The following is a 15847-nucleotide window of genomic DNA, read 5'->3' as shown; positions in this document are numbered from 1 at the left end:
CATTTATAAATAATAAACATTTTATAAGAAATGTTCTGTAACACAAACACTTTTTTCCCCTAAACTTTATGATTGTTCATGTGACAATGTTTTAATTGACTTCTAAAAATTAGCTATGAAGAGAAATCCCTCTTTGGTTTAAGTTGAAGTCAACAGTAGACATGTCTAAACTATACAGTTACCTTTACTGTATAGTTTGACTTTCTTGGGTCGTGATATTGTCGTGGTCGGAACTATTTAACAAACTTTCCAAACTTAATATTTAGTCTTATTTTTATTAGTAACAGTTTAGTTATTATATATTGTCATGTGTATTTTATCTATGTTTCCTCTTTGATCAAATTAAATAATAGATTTCTTTCTGTTTAATGAGATATTTATAATATTTTGTGTCGAGGAGCTGCAGTACCACCTCCTCTCCGTCAGGCGTCGCTAGTGTTTATACAAACAGCTGTTCGTCTCCCTCTGTGTGCATTTTCTTGGTTTGCAACACGGAAGTTTTATAACAGTGTTATGAACACGGTCGCGGCATGAGCTAATGCGACTCTCCATCCAATACTTTAACCTCCAGCTTACAACTGCAACAACAACATGGTCAACATCGGTCTCACCAAAGTGGACGATGCGCTCTCAGCAAAACATCCGGTGAGTATTTAGTTTCTTCTTCCACCACTGTAGGCTGCTGATCCCTGGAGGGCACTGACAGTCAATTCATTGAACTGCATATGAATATTTATACAGTGTAGTAAAAGCTGTTGTGCGTTTGTTTCCTATTGTCTTTCAGGGTTTACAGAGTTATGTTGCCTGTCAGTCTCGCGCCTTCATGAAGGGGACTGGGACCTTTATACTTGGTAAGAGACAAATACCCACACTAGAAAAATACACTGTATTGTCATTTCTATTGTATTATCATCACTGAACCATCAGACATTTAAAAAAGAATACACCATGTTGGATTACCCATATTTTTACACTTGCAATTATACATCTATTACAATCTATTATACATTGTACAGCTAAATTCATACATGTCTGCAGATAAGCACCAAGTAACAAGTAAGAAGACCAACAAAAGTTGATAAAAAAAAAATCGTTATGACCAATGTATACCACAGGATGGAGCTATATTCTGCAAATGTTTCTAGTATCAATAAAGCAGGGTATTTTCAATGCACGGTGCACACTAAACTCAACACACGGTTGTATTATTATAATAGTTATAAAATAATATAAGCTTCATACGCCTCATTTGTAATCCATTTATGGAAAATACACGAGGCTGCTGAAAATGACAGCTCAGTTTGGCTTCTATTGCAATGAACATGATGAACTGTTACACTGTGATCTGTGATTTCACATATCGTACCTCAACAGGTATTGTCACGGCTGCTACTTGTGTTGCTTTTTACAGGCGCTGGTAGTTTATTTGCTCTTCAGAAGGTTCTCCAGAGGAAGCTTCGTTATCATAGTCAATGGAACCTACTCATTTCAATAGGTGGGTAATGAAACATCAGCTTTAAATAGTTTGAGACACACATAACAGCTTACCTCTGTCCTCTAACCTTGCCTCTCTCTCTCTCTTTCTCAGTGGCGTCATCAGTGGGAAGTTACGCAGTGACTCGCTGGGAAACGCAGAAATGCTCAGACCTTTGGATGATGCTGGAAACGGGCAGCGTCCCGGACAGATCGCCGCCGCCGCCGCCGCCGCAGGGTGAGTACAAAGTGTGGCTGCAGACCTGCTCGCCGTCCCTCATGGCTCCTCCTAGAAAGTAGTGAAATGGGGACGTATTTGTGGTAGTAACTGTCTTGTTTGATTTTATTTAAATCAGCAAAGCAACAGTTGTTTTATAGAAGTAAATACATTTTATTTTGTCCTGGGCTCAGTACTCTGAACAGATGTATGTGCCAGCTCTGTTCCTCAGTCATGAAACCAAATGAGGACAGTTTGTAGACTTGAATGCTGTATGTTTCTCTCTCTTTCAGTGTCCAAACCAGAGGTACCAGAAGGAACTGACAAGACAAAATATGGCGACGTGATGGAGTGAACGTAGTTTTAAACTTGTGTGTCTACTGTATTTAACTACACCTTTTTGAGAAAATGCTCTAGATATTCATATGATGTGTTGACTAAAGAGAGTGCTGAATGTGAGATAGTACGTTCTGTATTTAATTGCATTCCGGTGTATTTTTATTCACCTCCATTTCTGCAATACACCATGTGAATGAAGTCATTTCTTTCAGTTTGAGGAGTTTGAGGAGCTTTTGCATTTCATAACGGCATTACTGTGTGGATAAACATACGAGTTTCCCAAATAAGAGGTCAGGAATTAGTTTGGGTTTTTAGGAGGAATCCGATGTTAAGCTTGTGAGCCGGTATTATTATTATTCAGATGCGTTTGTTTGACATGCAACTGAATTAACGCTGCTCTACTAAAACCAGACACTAGTTGTCACTGTGTACCTCATGGGATCTGCAGAGCTAAGTTACTGGTGGGTCAACCAAACCAGTTAAAGCGTATTATCTAAATTATACATTGATCATTTTAATCATGCTCGCCTTGGACTACAGAGAGCAAATCATCATGGAATGATTCATCATTTGAAACAGATAAACATCCATCGGCCTTCAGTGCAGTGACGCTGTAATGAACAGTGCAGTGTTTGCAGTTTTACAAATAAATGTTCACTGGATTTAGGCAAACGAACTCGGAGGAGGAAAGAATTCTGAGTTATAAATGTGACTTTTAGATCTTCCATCCCGCTAAAGGCTGCCATCTTATACATTTAATGATACGTTTGCCCTTTAAAAGGTCCACAAAAACACCCTTTGTTGTGTATTTTATTGCTCAAAAGTAAACAATACAATAATAAAAGATATATCTTGACAGACTATGTAAATTTAGACATCTATATCTTATTCCTTTTAAATTTAAAGCACTTTAGTCCCAAGTTGCTTGGGACAAAAGCGTCGAATAGGCGTGTGATATATTTCGTCAATAATGCAGATGTATAGAGTAACGCAAGACTGATCAATCCTCCCCTCGTCCACAGACACAAAGACACCCACATGTTCATGTTTTTTAACAAACACAGAGGGCAAAGAAAGACAATGTACCATGAAAGAGAAGTACCCAGCACCTTTAACCCAATATGCAAAGTAGAAACACCACAACATATGTCAAAGATGCAAATATATTTATCTCAAAATCATTCATCAAAGTAACACACATCACATTAAAATGAGTATTTAATACACATGCAGTACATACCATTCTTTCATGCCTGTTGAATCAAAAGGTTGAATTGTAAACATCTCTGTACCAGGTGCAGCATTCATCCCCTTCACAAAGACAGATGTTATCAACTGTGCGTGATTTGCATCGCTGAACTAGTTCGTACAATAAGGTGTTAGCAACATAAATTCTGCACCATGCAGTGCAACCCATTGAAACAATCGAGTCTTTCAGGCTTTAACACCTCGAGTTGAATGAAGCCTGGACCAAAGTCCAGGGCCTTGATTCACTGAGAACAAGCTAAAGAAAGTTCACCAACTCTGAGAACACCAGCTCATATCGGGGGAAACGTTTTTTAACAGTGTTTGTAACCGAAAAATGTCGCCTAAGCAATCTGAATAAGGGAAGATAAGAATGTAGCTTTGCTTCAATGTTCATCTTTTCTTCCCCCATCTTTGTGCAGCCTGATTCCACCCCCACTCGCTCTCGTCCTCGCACTGTAATTCAAATCTGATTTAACACGCCAAGATTTGAATGTTTTGAATTATCTTTCTGTCGTTCTCCATCCTCCCAAAAAAACAATAAAAAAAAACAAAAAACAGGCTTCATGAATTGAATAAGCTCTCAAATCCATTGTCACATGCACATGGATGCTGCTGAAGGAAAAGACTGCAGAGAAACAGAGAGCAGGAGATAATGAGGGAAAAGACTGTCTGTGTGTGTGTGTGTGTGTGCGTTACGTGAGAGGAGTGACTGTCCAGTGGAGCCGAGGATCTGTACATGTCCAATAATTGAAACAAACAGCGGTATATGGACTGGCCTTTTGGCACACTTGGTCTCACTGGCATGGCTTGTGAAGTGTGTGTTAGTGTGTGTTAGTGTGTGTGTTTGGCAGCAGTGCGTGTGCGTGTCAACATGAGAAACCGAGATGAGGAGAGCAGGAGTGAGTGCTCAGTTGTCTGACCCCGTGAGTCAAGTGATCACTGCAACTGGACATGAGTGTGTCTCTTCCACCGCTTTCTTCCACTTTTTGTCGGTTATATAACAAGCATGCCTGGAAAAAAAAAAGCCCCAAAATATACACAATTTACAGCATTTGTATCTCATCCCCCACCGTGTATTTCTACTGTGAAACACTACTATTGAGTATTTGAACATCTGCTCTATTTGTACCTTCTCTTTAGCCTAGAGTCACAATCAATGCCCACAAATTGATATGTTAACAACAACAATTGGTGTGTGATTGACTGTCAGAGGGAGGGCGACAGGATATGTTGTGAGGGGATTTATTGATTGTGTGTCCTCTCTTTCAGCCTCTCATATGGAAAAATGTAAAGTGCATTTGATGTTCATAGTAGGGGGAAATGTGTGATTAAACACCTGGTCTGACAGGAAAAAAGATTACTGAATGATATGCCTCAGGAAGTTGGTAAATCACAGGGATTCCTTTGTGAGAGTGTGACAGCAGCTTCAACATGAATCACCGCTAAAGGTTTCACAAATGAATACGAGATGAGAGCTCAAGTCTGGGCAGGTCCGAGATAAACACGGGTCTGTGCAGGGACAGAGAGTTTCTCTCGCGTGACTCATCCCCCGGAGAAAGAAAAACAGAAGAGTCCCTGAAATGGTGTGCGATGTGTTTTGACTCAATGAAAGTGGGATTTGACTCGTGTGCAGGGATGTGGAATGCAGCTTTCCTGCCTGACTGAGAGAAAACCTTCATATATATTCACAGTAATTTGCGTCAAAGCCGATGATGAAAGGGTCTTTGGAGGGGAGGAAGAAACACAGTTCTCACTTTATTTAGATAGGATTATATGTCGTCATTGTTGTCACGACACATAGTAGCCTAGTTTGGGGGTTGGGGCTTACGTTAAGTGTAACCAAAGCCAATCAGTGGTTACTTTAAAATGCATACAAGCAAGTAACTCCTGTATGGAAAATAAGATTATTTTGATTTTAAGTAGATTATGAACGATAAAAGGCTTAAAAGCAAGGATGTGTGTACAATAATGCACTCATTGGAAATTGCACATCGATAAAAATGGCAACTTGACAGAGCAGCTGCTCAGTAAATTCTGTATTTGCTGACCTTTTGTTCATATTTTTTTGCCAGAGAGGTATTGAATGCTATGTTTTTGTACTGTATAATAATAATACACGTTTCTGAGCTCCACAACAATCCTTGAATTGGGCTATTTTTTTCTACATTGCACACAGGTGTCTTTATTTTGCCCAAGAAATGTAGATGGGTTTAGTTTAATCATTTAATTCAATCCGTTTTATTCAGACAAGGGGTCATTGGTGGAATGAAACTAAGTACACATAGGGCTACTAAAGTACTGTAGCCTATGAGAGGTATTACACTTTCTACTTCACTAGATTCGTCTGACTGCTTTAGTTAGATTACAGTTGTCCATGGCCTTTTCTTTAGTTGGTTGGCATTTATTTTCTGACAAACAGAAGGATTACGTGTTTCTTTGTGGGTTGAAAAAATTCTTCTACTTCTTAGGCTAAATAAACTTGGAGCTGGAAATGATAAATAAAGTATTGTTAATAAAGGAAGTACTGTAACATATCTGACTGTCACTTTACAGTAAATGTAAGATAAGCCATCAAATCCCTGTTTATGTAAAAATTACAATATTGAACAGTGATTTTACATTGAAAAGGAAAGGTACATTTTGAGACTTATAATCCACATAAATGAGTGAACTGTTTACTCATTAAAATGACGGACATTCCATCCAAAGTTGAACGTTTTTGAATTATGTGAAACAAAGGGAGTCTGTTCTCCTTTGCGGCTGCGTGTGGGGCTGTAAGGTGATAGTTTATCCAGCTCTTTCTGATTATATGGCGGGGGGGGGGGGGGGGGGGGGGGGGGGGGGGTAATGATATCCAGCCTTTATGAATAACGTCTCAGGATTAGTAATAACAAAAGCACAACTCAAACTGGAGCCTACCTCGGGACTGCACCAATGAGCGCCGAGCTCGTGCACACCGCGGCCAATGGCTGGTCCCGGGACGCTCGCGCACAGCCGTTTGTAAGGCGGTCCTCGCTGGAAAAAAGAAAGTATGGATCACAGAGCAGCGGAGTTTCGACGGGAAGGTGGGCATCCAAAACGTTTAAATATAGGGAATATTTTAGGCTATAATGCTTTATTAGGAGATGCATTCCGCTGCTAAGTAAAGCAAGTATTTGTTTTATTATTCTGTATGTGTTTATATAAAGTTAGCCAACTTGTTTTGGTGTGTTTTTGAGTGATTGGTCGTTGGAGATTATCATTGCATTCATGGCTTTGATAGCGACCGATCAGGGCTGCAAGATGAACGGGACGTCGGCGATTTACGGCCGAGTTGGACCGAGAAAAGAAGTGTTTCAAGGCAACGCGGAGGGCTTTAAACCTGCCAAAATGCACCAAAAGGAGACTGAGTACTCAACAGATGGCCTGCCCAAAGCGTTCCTGCACAGTTTGAGGACCCTGTTTGACATTCTGGATGATGGTGGACGAGGCTACGTCCACATCTCGGAGATCGAGAGCCGCTGGCAGGGGGCAGACACCCGGGACCTGCCCGGCGGGGTGCTGAGCTGCCTCCGGAGGGTCACGCCGCCGCATGGCTGCCTCACCTTTGAGCGGTTCGTGGCGGGGCTGCGCTACTCCATGCTCAACCCGGCGCACAGCGCGCACTTCAGGGCCCAGGCTGCCGTGCACCCGCAGCAGGCACCGAAGCAGCCCCAGAAACCCGCCCCGCTGTCCACATGCAGTGTTGGGACCCGGGTCGAGAACAAGGTCCGTCCGCTTGGACCGAGCAACGTGACCAACACTCTGCAGCACCGGGCGTCCTCCCTGCAGAGCCGCGGCAGGCCGGAGGAGGGGTCCGGGTACCCCGCGTGTGGACCGGTGCGGTACGGCGCGGGCTTCGACAGGTCCGGGCGGAGTTTGGAGCAGAATTCCGTCGCTCCGGGGGGCGGGTGTTACCGGGCCGACCCGGGACATGCCACCAAACCCACACATCCCCAGCAGAGCCGGGTCAGGTCCATTGAGTCACTGGCTCTGGAGTCACCGCAGCTCCAAGGACCAAGTAAGTGGAACCACGAAAGCCCATGTAAATAGGTATGAATGGTGTGTGTGTGTGTGTGTGTGTGTGTGAGGGGGTTTATGGACAGTTCATGGAAGACTTATGTCAATAAGTTAAACCCCTGTCCGTCAAAACACACACACACACACACACACACACACACACACACACACACACACACACACACACACACAATACAGAATACAAACCTCATCTGCCAATCAGAAGCTCAAACAAGCTGTTGCTGTCATGCAGCTGGATCTGCATCTGCAGAGATTTTGTTTTGCTTTTATCTGTCAGTTAATTTTGCTATTAATGTTTAGCTCAGAAAATGTCAGGAAATAGTGAAAAATACCCATCACGAAAGCCCAAGAAGAGGTCTTTAAATTGCTTGTTTTGTCTGACCGACTGTCCCAAAGTCAAAGATATTCAATTGATATGATGTGAAAAAGAAAACAGCACCTCTGCATTATAGAAGGGTCAAAAACAGTGTTATGTCACAGCTTAAACAGGCCCCGTTTAAGGGCTGTTTATGGGTGGCTAGTTGAGTAATTGCCGCTGTTAACCCCAGGTCAGGTCAGAGGTCGTGTCAGAAATTCCCACAGCAGTTTATCTATCTTGAGGGTTTTCACTTGTGGAGGGGGCACAGTCATCCCTGCCGTGGCCCCTCTGACTGTTGAACGGGTGACGGTCAGTTGTATGTGTGTTCATTTGCACCGTTTTCCCCCTGGTGAGATGTAGGTTAGAGGAGCTGCTGCTGAGACATTCACAGTTTGCCTGCTCATTATCTTGTTCATACAGGCTCTCACTCTCACACTAACTGACGTTTGTTCCTCTTCCTCTCACAATCATACAACAGTTATTTCACATGCGCTCTCTCTCTCTCTCTCTCACACACACACACACACTCAACTAGTCTGTCCGAGTTTGCCTGATCTCTGTAAAGCCAGGCCTGTCTGGAGCTATAAGAGTGACGCTCTCGCACACTCTCTCTGTCGAGCCCTCGGGGCTTTTCACTGCTGCACTAGTACAGTGGTTTTGCTAAATAGATGGAAAAATACGCCATACGACCGAAAGTTCACATACTTTTGTGTACTTTTCTTGTTAGCTCAAGTGAAGGGAAATCTTAATGCTAAAATATGCAATGATACGATGACAATGCCTTGTGAGGTGCATGAAAAGAAGGCTTTCTGAGTTTGGATGAATCACCCAACATCAGTAGCTCTTGTGGCTAAAGGGAGCAAATCCCTGCAACCACCTTCTAAAATCTTGTGGAAAGCTTTCCCAAAGGAGCGGAGGCTGTTGTAGCAGCATATTGATGTCCAAAAATCACATATATGTGTGGAACGTTATGTCCACTTACTGGGTTTGGGCGTCCACCGGCAGAGCGTCCGTGCCGTAATCTCTCACATGCAGCCAAACCCTGTTGGATTAGACCAGATTACAGCAGAAAGTCCTGGGCTCACTGAATCACGGCAGCGGTGAAATCCTCCCCAACACCCCGGACATCACCGCAAAGTCCCGCCACTCTCACACACTTCATCAGAGCTGCACGACTTTTTAGCTGCGGTACGATTGGAAATCCTCCAAAACATGTAAAAAAAAACGGAGCAGAGATTTAATGCGAGTTTAAGGGGAATCGGGCAGAGAAATCCTTTCATATGTTATCTTTGGAATAACTGAGTTGGGTTTCAAAGTTCGTTCTTGAGTTTGGTTTCAACATTAGGTCCATTTAGTAGCCGCTTGGGAGCTTTCTATCATATCGCATGATCTTCCTTGGCAGATGTGGTTTGCTAAAGTGAACAGAAGTTCAACAAAGCAAATATCCTCACCTTATGGCAGCCAACAAAAGTTATTTTACTACCTACTGATGAAAGGACTTCCTTTAACTGAAGCAGGTTGCACTGTCTAGTTGAGCTTTCAGAGATGTTCTCTCGACGGTATGTTTAAGCTCAGATACTTAACATATTTCTGTCTGCTCCACTGAACTCTTCCTCAGTCAAGTCATTTAACAAGGGACCATGATTGAGCTCAGCTTCCAGACACATTGGCAGAGTACAGCTCCCTCCTGTGGTGTACACCGGCAGCTCCAATGCCTCATCAGGCCAATTTAATGTCTCGTCTGCAGTGTACAAAACGGGACACTTATTCTTCTAATAAACCAAATTCATGTATATTTCTTTTAGCTTATGTGATGGACCGTTAAGAACTTTCAGACTCACCTGGATTTTGCTGAATCTGGCACACACCCTTTGTAAGGTGATGCAATTTGAGTGTTTCCCTCTGTAGAAGGGAAAATACATAATACTACATAAAGTATGTGATATAACCATTGTGTAAAAACGCTGCCTCTTAGCTCGTAAAGTTGTACATTTTCATCAAAGTTTGCCCAAAGTATGTTTTCCCTGTACTGTTATCACAGTCGTGTAAAACTGCAGTTATTACAAAGTGCATACCAGACAGCAGTGTTGCAATTTATTAAATCTGTGACGTTGTGAAATCAGGTTTACCAAGATCTCAGAGCGAATCAGCAACCGGATTTACTGGCGTCTCCAGGCGCCACGGGCGGAGTCGGGAGGAGCAGAGGCGGCATACCATCACCAACGGCGTGGATTATGGAATGGTTCGTACACACACACACACACACACACACACACACACACACACACACACACACACACACACACACACACACACACACAGTCTGCATCTTAAAGGTTTTTATAAAGGAGCCCCGCCTGGGCCGTAGTGTTACTCATGTTGAACAGCAAACCAGGTCATGGGTCTACATTACTCATACTTGGGTCTTCTGTGGCTCCACCCAGTTTCTATTCACCTGTGAAGAACCCTGTTAGACAGCTTCTTCAAAAATAGGACTTTATTTAAAAAAAACTCTGGTGTTCACTGGTAAAACCGCCGTCCCTGCAAACTTGATAAACCTGCACATCACTAGTTGTCTGTTGGAATATCTCAGTGAAGATTTGACGATAAGAGACCAAACTCAGCGATGTTTGTCTGATTTTTATATAAAAGATTACTGCAGCTTGGAAAGAGTAATAGTAATTGATTAATAGTTCAATCATTTTACAAGCAAAAAATGCTGGTTTATGCTTCTCAAATGTGAGAATTTGCTGCTTTTCTTTGACTTATATGATGATAAATAATCAAACATTTGGATATTAGAATAATAGGACAAAACGCACAATTTAAATGTCACCGTTAGCTTTGTGAAATTAGGATGGATATTTTTTTCATTTCTTAGACTGGCAGATCAGTCAGTAATGAAAATAGTCTTTGATTGCCGTAACATTGCACTAGTTGTTAAAACCGAAAGGTGTAACATTAATAAGTGAGTAACTAATGAAGATGTTGTCGGGGAGAGTTTTCATAGTTTTCAGGATGAGAGGATCAGTAACAGACTTTCAGAGAGACCGGGGTCTGCTTGGACTAAATCTTTGATGATTTTCAGTGTGATTGGATGCGAGAGGGACTGAGGATTTTAAAGATATACAATATTTGATGTGTCTGGAAAAGTAAACAGTGGAAGCATGAGAATTCCAGGAAAAGGTTTTCTAGTGGAGGCTCTTCTCCAGTTCACTCTCTATTGGCCCCCATATTCCCCTCCCATCCCTCTCCCGTCTGCCTCCCCCTCACTCTGCCCCTCCCACCCTCCGGTCGGGAGCTCATGCCTCCCTTCACTCTTCGTCTCTCTCCCTCTGCCTCACCATTTCTCACTCTCTCCAGCTCGCCTCCTCTCCCACTTTCTCTCCCCGTTTGTGTCGCCGTCTCCTTCTCTCCCCCCCCCCCCCCTCGGCCTCGGTGTCTGGAGAGTCTGACTGATCGGCTCCACTCCTCACTCACTCCCTCCCTGCCCCTCTCCTCCTCCTCCTCCTCCCCCCTGGCCCTCCCACCCAGGCCGCCTTGGCCCCCTGCTGCCCTGATGGTAGTGAGCCGGGTCGGGCCCAGGGGCCTAATAGAAGTAGAGGACTCGCTCGGCCGGCCCGGCCCAGCCTGGACAGCTGTGTTGGCTGCCTACACTACCGTCTTCATCCCCCTCAGCAGCAGCCTGTACAGCAGCAAGGCCCTGCACTTCTTCCTCTGGGTGAGTCGGACGAGAGAGGGAGAAGGAAAGGGAGAGATGGTTTGTAGAGGACAGAACATTTAAGTTCATCTTTGAGATGGTTTTGTAATGAGTGCATTTCATGATTTGAAGATGGTTGTTTTGATATTTAATTGTGACGTGTTGGAACAGGATAAACTATTTATTTGGGCTATTTTTAGGGACTTTTGGGAGCTAACCTGCTGAGGTATTGTTGAGGTTTAGAGTTTGAAGTAGTGCAAGAATATGATTTTTAAAGCCCTTTACCAAGTGTGTGGTGGTTACAGTTTCTCAAATGTGAGGAGTTACTAACTGTTCTGTTTTAGATCATGGTCATTGAATATCTTTCACTTATGAACCGTTTGTTAGACTAAACAACCAAGAACTTGATCTGCATTTTTGTCAGTGTTTCAAAAGTAACTGACAGATCAATAAAAGGAAAAAACAAACCTCTTTCAGGGACTTTGGGTCTTGTTGTTAGCTCTAATCTGTTGTGGTATTGTTGAGCTTCAGGTTTTGGATAGAGCTGAGAGGAGCTGATCAGTTGATTGACAGAATTTAATTGACATAAGTCATTGACAAAAGAAAGAAAATGCTAATACTTCCTGGTTTCATTTTGCTGCTTTTCTCTCTTTTTAATATAAAGCTAAATTTGTGTTTTTATCCTGTCAATAACAATCGAATAATCACAAAAACAGTGGACAGATGAATGCATGTAAACAGTTGTTAGTTGCAGCTCTAAACGTCTTTGTTTCGGGGACTTTTGGATTAATATGTTGCCGCTGATCTGCTGATGTACGTGTAGAGCTTCAAGGTTCAGGCCGCACCGTTTCATGGTGCTTTGTAGTTGAACGGCCGTTGTGTTCTTCTTTGTGTTTTCAACTCAACAGCTTATGCAACGTGTGTCATGTTATTGTATGCGTGTTGTTGTGCGTATTCATGCCTGCTCACTCAGCCAGCACACAAACATACATGCACATACTTTCAGCCATTTGTTGTTCTGCTCTTTGGATTTTCTATTTTTTTTTTTTTAAGCAGTAGGGGTTTTCCTTCTTGTGGACTACCACACATTCAAGCAGCCTGACACCGGGTCATGCTTCATTCTAGACCCCCCCCCCCTCCTCTGTGTCCCCTCACAAGCACACATAGAGCACACATATTTTAAACGGGGTTCGAATCGAGACTCTTGAAATGCCTCGTCCTGTTTTCGTCCACTTTGGCAACGCGTACCGCTGTGTATTTTGTGTTTTAAACAGCACTGGTGAGCGATGATCAGAGGAATGTACTGAGCTACAACAGGGGACATGATGGGTGGATAGAAAGCTTGACACACCAGGTGGCTGAATGCCAGCAATGAGGCCTGTGGCAGTGTGCTGCTTGGACAGCCTGGTCAGCACAACTCAATGCAGCCTTGCTGGGGTGAACACACACACACACACACACACACACACATCTTTCTTTCTCTTTCCCTTTCACACACACACTGGGGCGGCCATAGCTGAAGTGCTGTTTACCCCCATTCTTAGGTTGCTGCGCTGTTGCCATGCCGCCGGACTGATTGCTCCTCTAAACAGTGTTCTGGATGGGAGTGAGAGAGTCCGGCACAATTGGTGCGGCGCCATTGTCTCCGCCAGCACAAAAGAGTTCGCTGCAGATGCCCTTGTGAAAAGATGGGAGTCTGTCTACCATGCAGGCTGCCGGCAGCCAGAAATCAATAATTAGATTTAATCTTGGCGTCGACCTGAAAGCTCTCTTAGTGATGGCGTGGGGAATATAAAATGTAATGTTTTGTGTCTCTGTGTGACTTCAGGCAGGTTTGTTTTTGTCTGTTCCTAATCACGTTGTTTTTTTCTCTCTCTCCTCTTCTACCCCTTTCCTGTCCCCCTCCGTTTCTTTTTAACTTTCCAACAACGTACCCTCCTTTTTTTAAACTTTCAACTCGCACAGTTGAAGCAAATGAAAGAGCTGGAGCAGGAGAAGGACTCTCTGCTGGCGGGCCTGGAGGTGGTGGAGCGGGCCCGCGACTGGTACCAGAGCCAAATCCACAGCGTCACAGAGAGACAGCGGCAGGTCGGCCAGAGCTCCCTCTCCACGGTCAGTTCAAACACAGACTGTTAAAGATGCAAACTGATTCTAACAAAAGATATTTCCAGCACAGATGTAATGCAGATTCATAGCTGTTGAACGTGGTCTTTTTTCAAAATACAAACTTTTGAACACTAAAAATAAACATTTATGAACTAGAAGTGTGTTGGGAGAGATTTATAATTTGACCTAAACATAAACACCAAGTATTAGATTTTGGGGTCAGTCCCAAAAATTGGAAAATTATGGCATTTTTTTAATTCATGTTTAGTAGTCAAACAGGGTAAAATACCTCATAGTAGGGGAAGAGGCAGACATTTTGCTTCCCACAGTAGCCTCAGAAATATCATGGTTTTGCTTATATTGGAAAAATGATTTGTCACTGTTTTTCCTCAGAGTATCCTGCTTATTACCTACTTTAACTCAACCTTTTACTAAAGTTTGTTCTTGGTTGGTTAAGCCATCATCCCTCCTTGTCGCCTCGTTTTTATGACCTTTTGCTACTTTCTTTAATTTGAATTGTCTTTTATTTTTCTCTCCTCAGGATTTCTTCACAGAAGCCAATCAGAGTCGCATGAATGTTCTAATACCCAAATTGCAAGAAGTCAACCGCTGCCTAAATGACCTTATTTCCTGCTCTGGGAATGTGAGTGTTGCCTGCCGCATTGACTAAATATTCAATTCAGGGAAATTCTGCACCAAGTAATGGGAAGTTAACGTATTCTAGACCTAAATAATGACACTTTCCCTTTAAGACTGGTCCCTCTTTGTTTCCCAGCAGTCATTTCCTTCCAGCTCTGCTCAGACAGCAGCTAACCCCCAGCCTCCGGGTCCAGCTCCTCCCCAAGCCATCCAGAGACTGAAGGACCAGAACCGACTTCTCACTCAGGTTCGACACAGTCTACATTGACAGACAGAGGTCCCTAATAGTCGCCAGTCAGTACTGCTGTTTTTTTTTAAGTCACTCACTTCACTTCTTTTCCTTCTTTTCATGAAGGAGGTGACAGAGAGGAGCGAGCGGATCGCCCAGCTGGAGCAGGAGAAGTCGGCGTTGATAAAACAGCTTTTTGAGGCTCGCGCCCGCAGTGCGCAAGACACCAGCACCATGGACTCAACCTTCATCTGAAAACAACTACACTCCACCCCCAACACGCCTTTCCAATGTTAGCGAAACGTTTTCAGCTGGGAATCATCAATGACGCTGGTCTGGAGCAAACTTTTATGCGACTGTAAGCCGACTGTTGTTTTACCAACACCTGTAGCACCTTTTAGCCATGACGCGCCAACACCCTCGACTGCAGCATGTGTGACCACTTCACCCCAAACCAAACCACGCACTACCTAGATGTGACTTGACCCGAGAGTCTCTTACTTGCAGCCTTTTTCCTGCACAAACACTCCAAATAAGCTGAAAAGACACCATCGACAAAACCAGCAGGGCTCTCATGAGATCCCATCACTCCAATTCTTGCAGGATTACAGCATCTGCAAGATCGCCACTCCCAGTCCCCAAAGACTGTTGTTTTCTTACTTCAGCTGTTGACAGGCAATATGAACTTTAACTTCGTAGGGTGGGGGGGGGTGGGGGATTGGTTTCTGTTGGAATAAAATGCCATATTCTCACAGTTTAATATGAAAACAAATCATCAGCTACATCTGTTTGCTGTGACCTATCAATTACATTATGTTTTAGTTTGGTTCTTTGATCTTAATGATGTTAAGATACACTTTGCTCTTGTCATTCAGTATCTCCTTCCTGTTAATGTAAAATAATAATGTGTTTACCTGACATTAGCTTCCTGGGTTTATAGAGTGTTTCATTTAAAATGCTGAGAGACTAGAATTACTGAAAGGACCTGTTTTATATTATGGTAGCATGTGTTAATGTTAAGACCTTTTTTAGGAATTTTTATTTTTTAAAGCTGGAAAAAAAAAGAGAGAGAGATGGGAGGACAGCCTACGAGCTGTAGAGGCAGAGACGGACGAAAGGAGTTTGGAAGTTTGCACTTAGAAGAGAGCTGTGGAAGACAAACAGAAGACGGCGAATGTGTCGGAGCAAGAGCTCCTTGGTTGGGAGATCTTCTGATGTCACGTCAGAAACAAAAGAAAAATCACGTTGGCTATCTAATGCTACATCCCCTATATGTGTTTACAGTGGATTCTTTGCATGGGTCGTATTTTTCCAGCCCCAAAATATTTATCTTCTGAAGAGATTTTCTGTTTGAAACCTGGAGATTAGCACAAAATGTAAAAACCCATTCTGTCCTCTTTACCGGGATCAGTACAAACACACAGCCATCCACAAAGTTTACAAGATGATTATTTAGTTTAGTGGGTGGCGGTAGAATGA

At 43.2% G+C, this 15847-nt stretch overlaps 2 protein-coding genes across 3 annotated transcripts; both read left to right on the top strand.

The window, feature by feature from the left end:
* The first annotated feature begins 505 nt into the window (after positions 1-505).
* tmem141 (transmembrane protein 141) lies at positions 506-3781 on the top strand. The gene is made up of 5 exons (XM_079179237.1): positions 506-645; positions 785-851; positions 1412-1495; positions 1589-1711; positions 1984-3781. The coding sequence occupies exons 1-5, from the start codon at positions 592-594 to the stop codon at positions 2043-2045; spliced, it is 390 nt and encodes a 129-aa protein (XP_079035363.1). The 5' UTR covers positions 506-591; the 3' UTR covers positions 2046-3781.
* Positions 3782-6316: 2535 nt separating this feature from the next.
* sapcd2 (suppressor APC domain containing 2) lies at positions 6317-14693 on the top strand. 2 transcript variants are annotated; one of them, XM_079179454.1, is made up of 6 exons: positions 6317-7316; positions 9818-9936; positions 13360-13506; positions 14042-14143; positions 14279-14386; positions 14495-14693. In XM_079179454.1, the coding sequence occupies exons 1-6, from the start codon at positions 6527-6529 to the stop codon at positions 14621-14623; spliced, it is 1395 nt and encodes a 464-aa protein (XP_079035580.1). In that variant the 5' UTR covers positions 6317-6526; the 3' UTR covers positions 14624-14693. The 2 variants fall into 2 exon arrangements, with proteins under 2 accessions (XP_079035580.1, XP_079035579.1); XM_079179453.1 differs by having other exon boundaries at positions 14276-14386.
* The last annotated feature ends 1154 nt before the right edge of the window (positions 14694-15847 follow it).

Source organism: Pholis gunnellus (assembly GCF_910591455.1).
Source record: "Pholis gunnellus genome assembly, chromosome: 18".
Classification (NCBI taxonomy): Eukaryota; Metazoa; Chordata; class Actinopteri; order Perciformes; family Pholidae; genus Pholis; species Pholis gunnellus.
The sequence above is the reverse complement of the archived record's forward strand: the minus strand, read 5'-3'. Positions and strand labels throughout refer to the sequence as shown.

Bases quoted from the DNA above. Each gene is read 5' to 3' on its own strand.
- tmem141 (XM_079179237.1), top strand. From the start codon at position 592: ATGGTCAACATCGGTCTCACCAAAGTGGACGATGCGCTCTCAGCAAAA. The intron at 852-1,411 runs GTAAGAGACAAA...TGCTTTTTACAG, and splicing joins GACTGGGACCTTTATACTTG to GCGCTGGTAGTTTATTTGCT. The intron at 1,496-1,588 runs GTGGGTAATGAA...TCTCTTTCTCAG, and splicing joins GAACCTACTCATTTCAATAG to TGGCGTCATCAGTGGGAAGT.
- sapcd2 (XM_079179453.1), top strand. From the start codon at position 6,527: ATGGCTTTGATAGCGACCGATCAGGGCTGCAAGATGAACGGGACGTCG. The intron at 7,317-9,817 runs GTAAGTGGAACC...TTGTGAAATCAG, and splicing joins ACCGCAGCTCCAAGGACCAA to GTTTACCAAGATCTCAGAGC. The intron at 14,387-14,494 runs GTTCGACACAGT...CTTTTCATGAAG, and splicing joins AGAACCGACTTCTCACTCAG to GAGGTGACAGAGAGGAGCGA.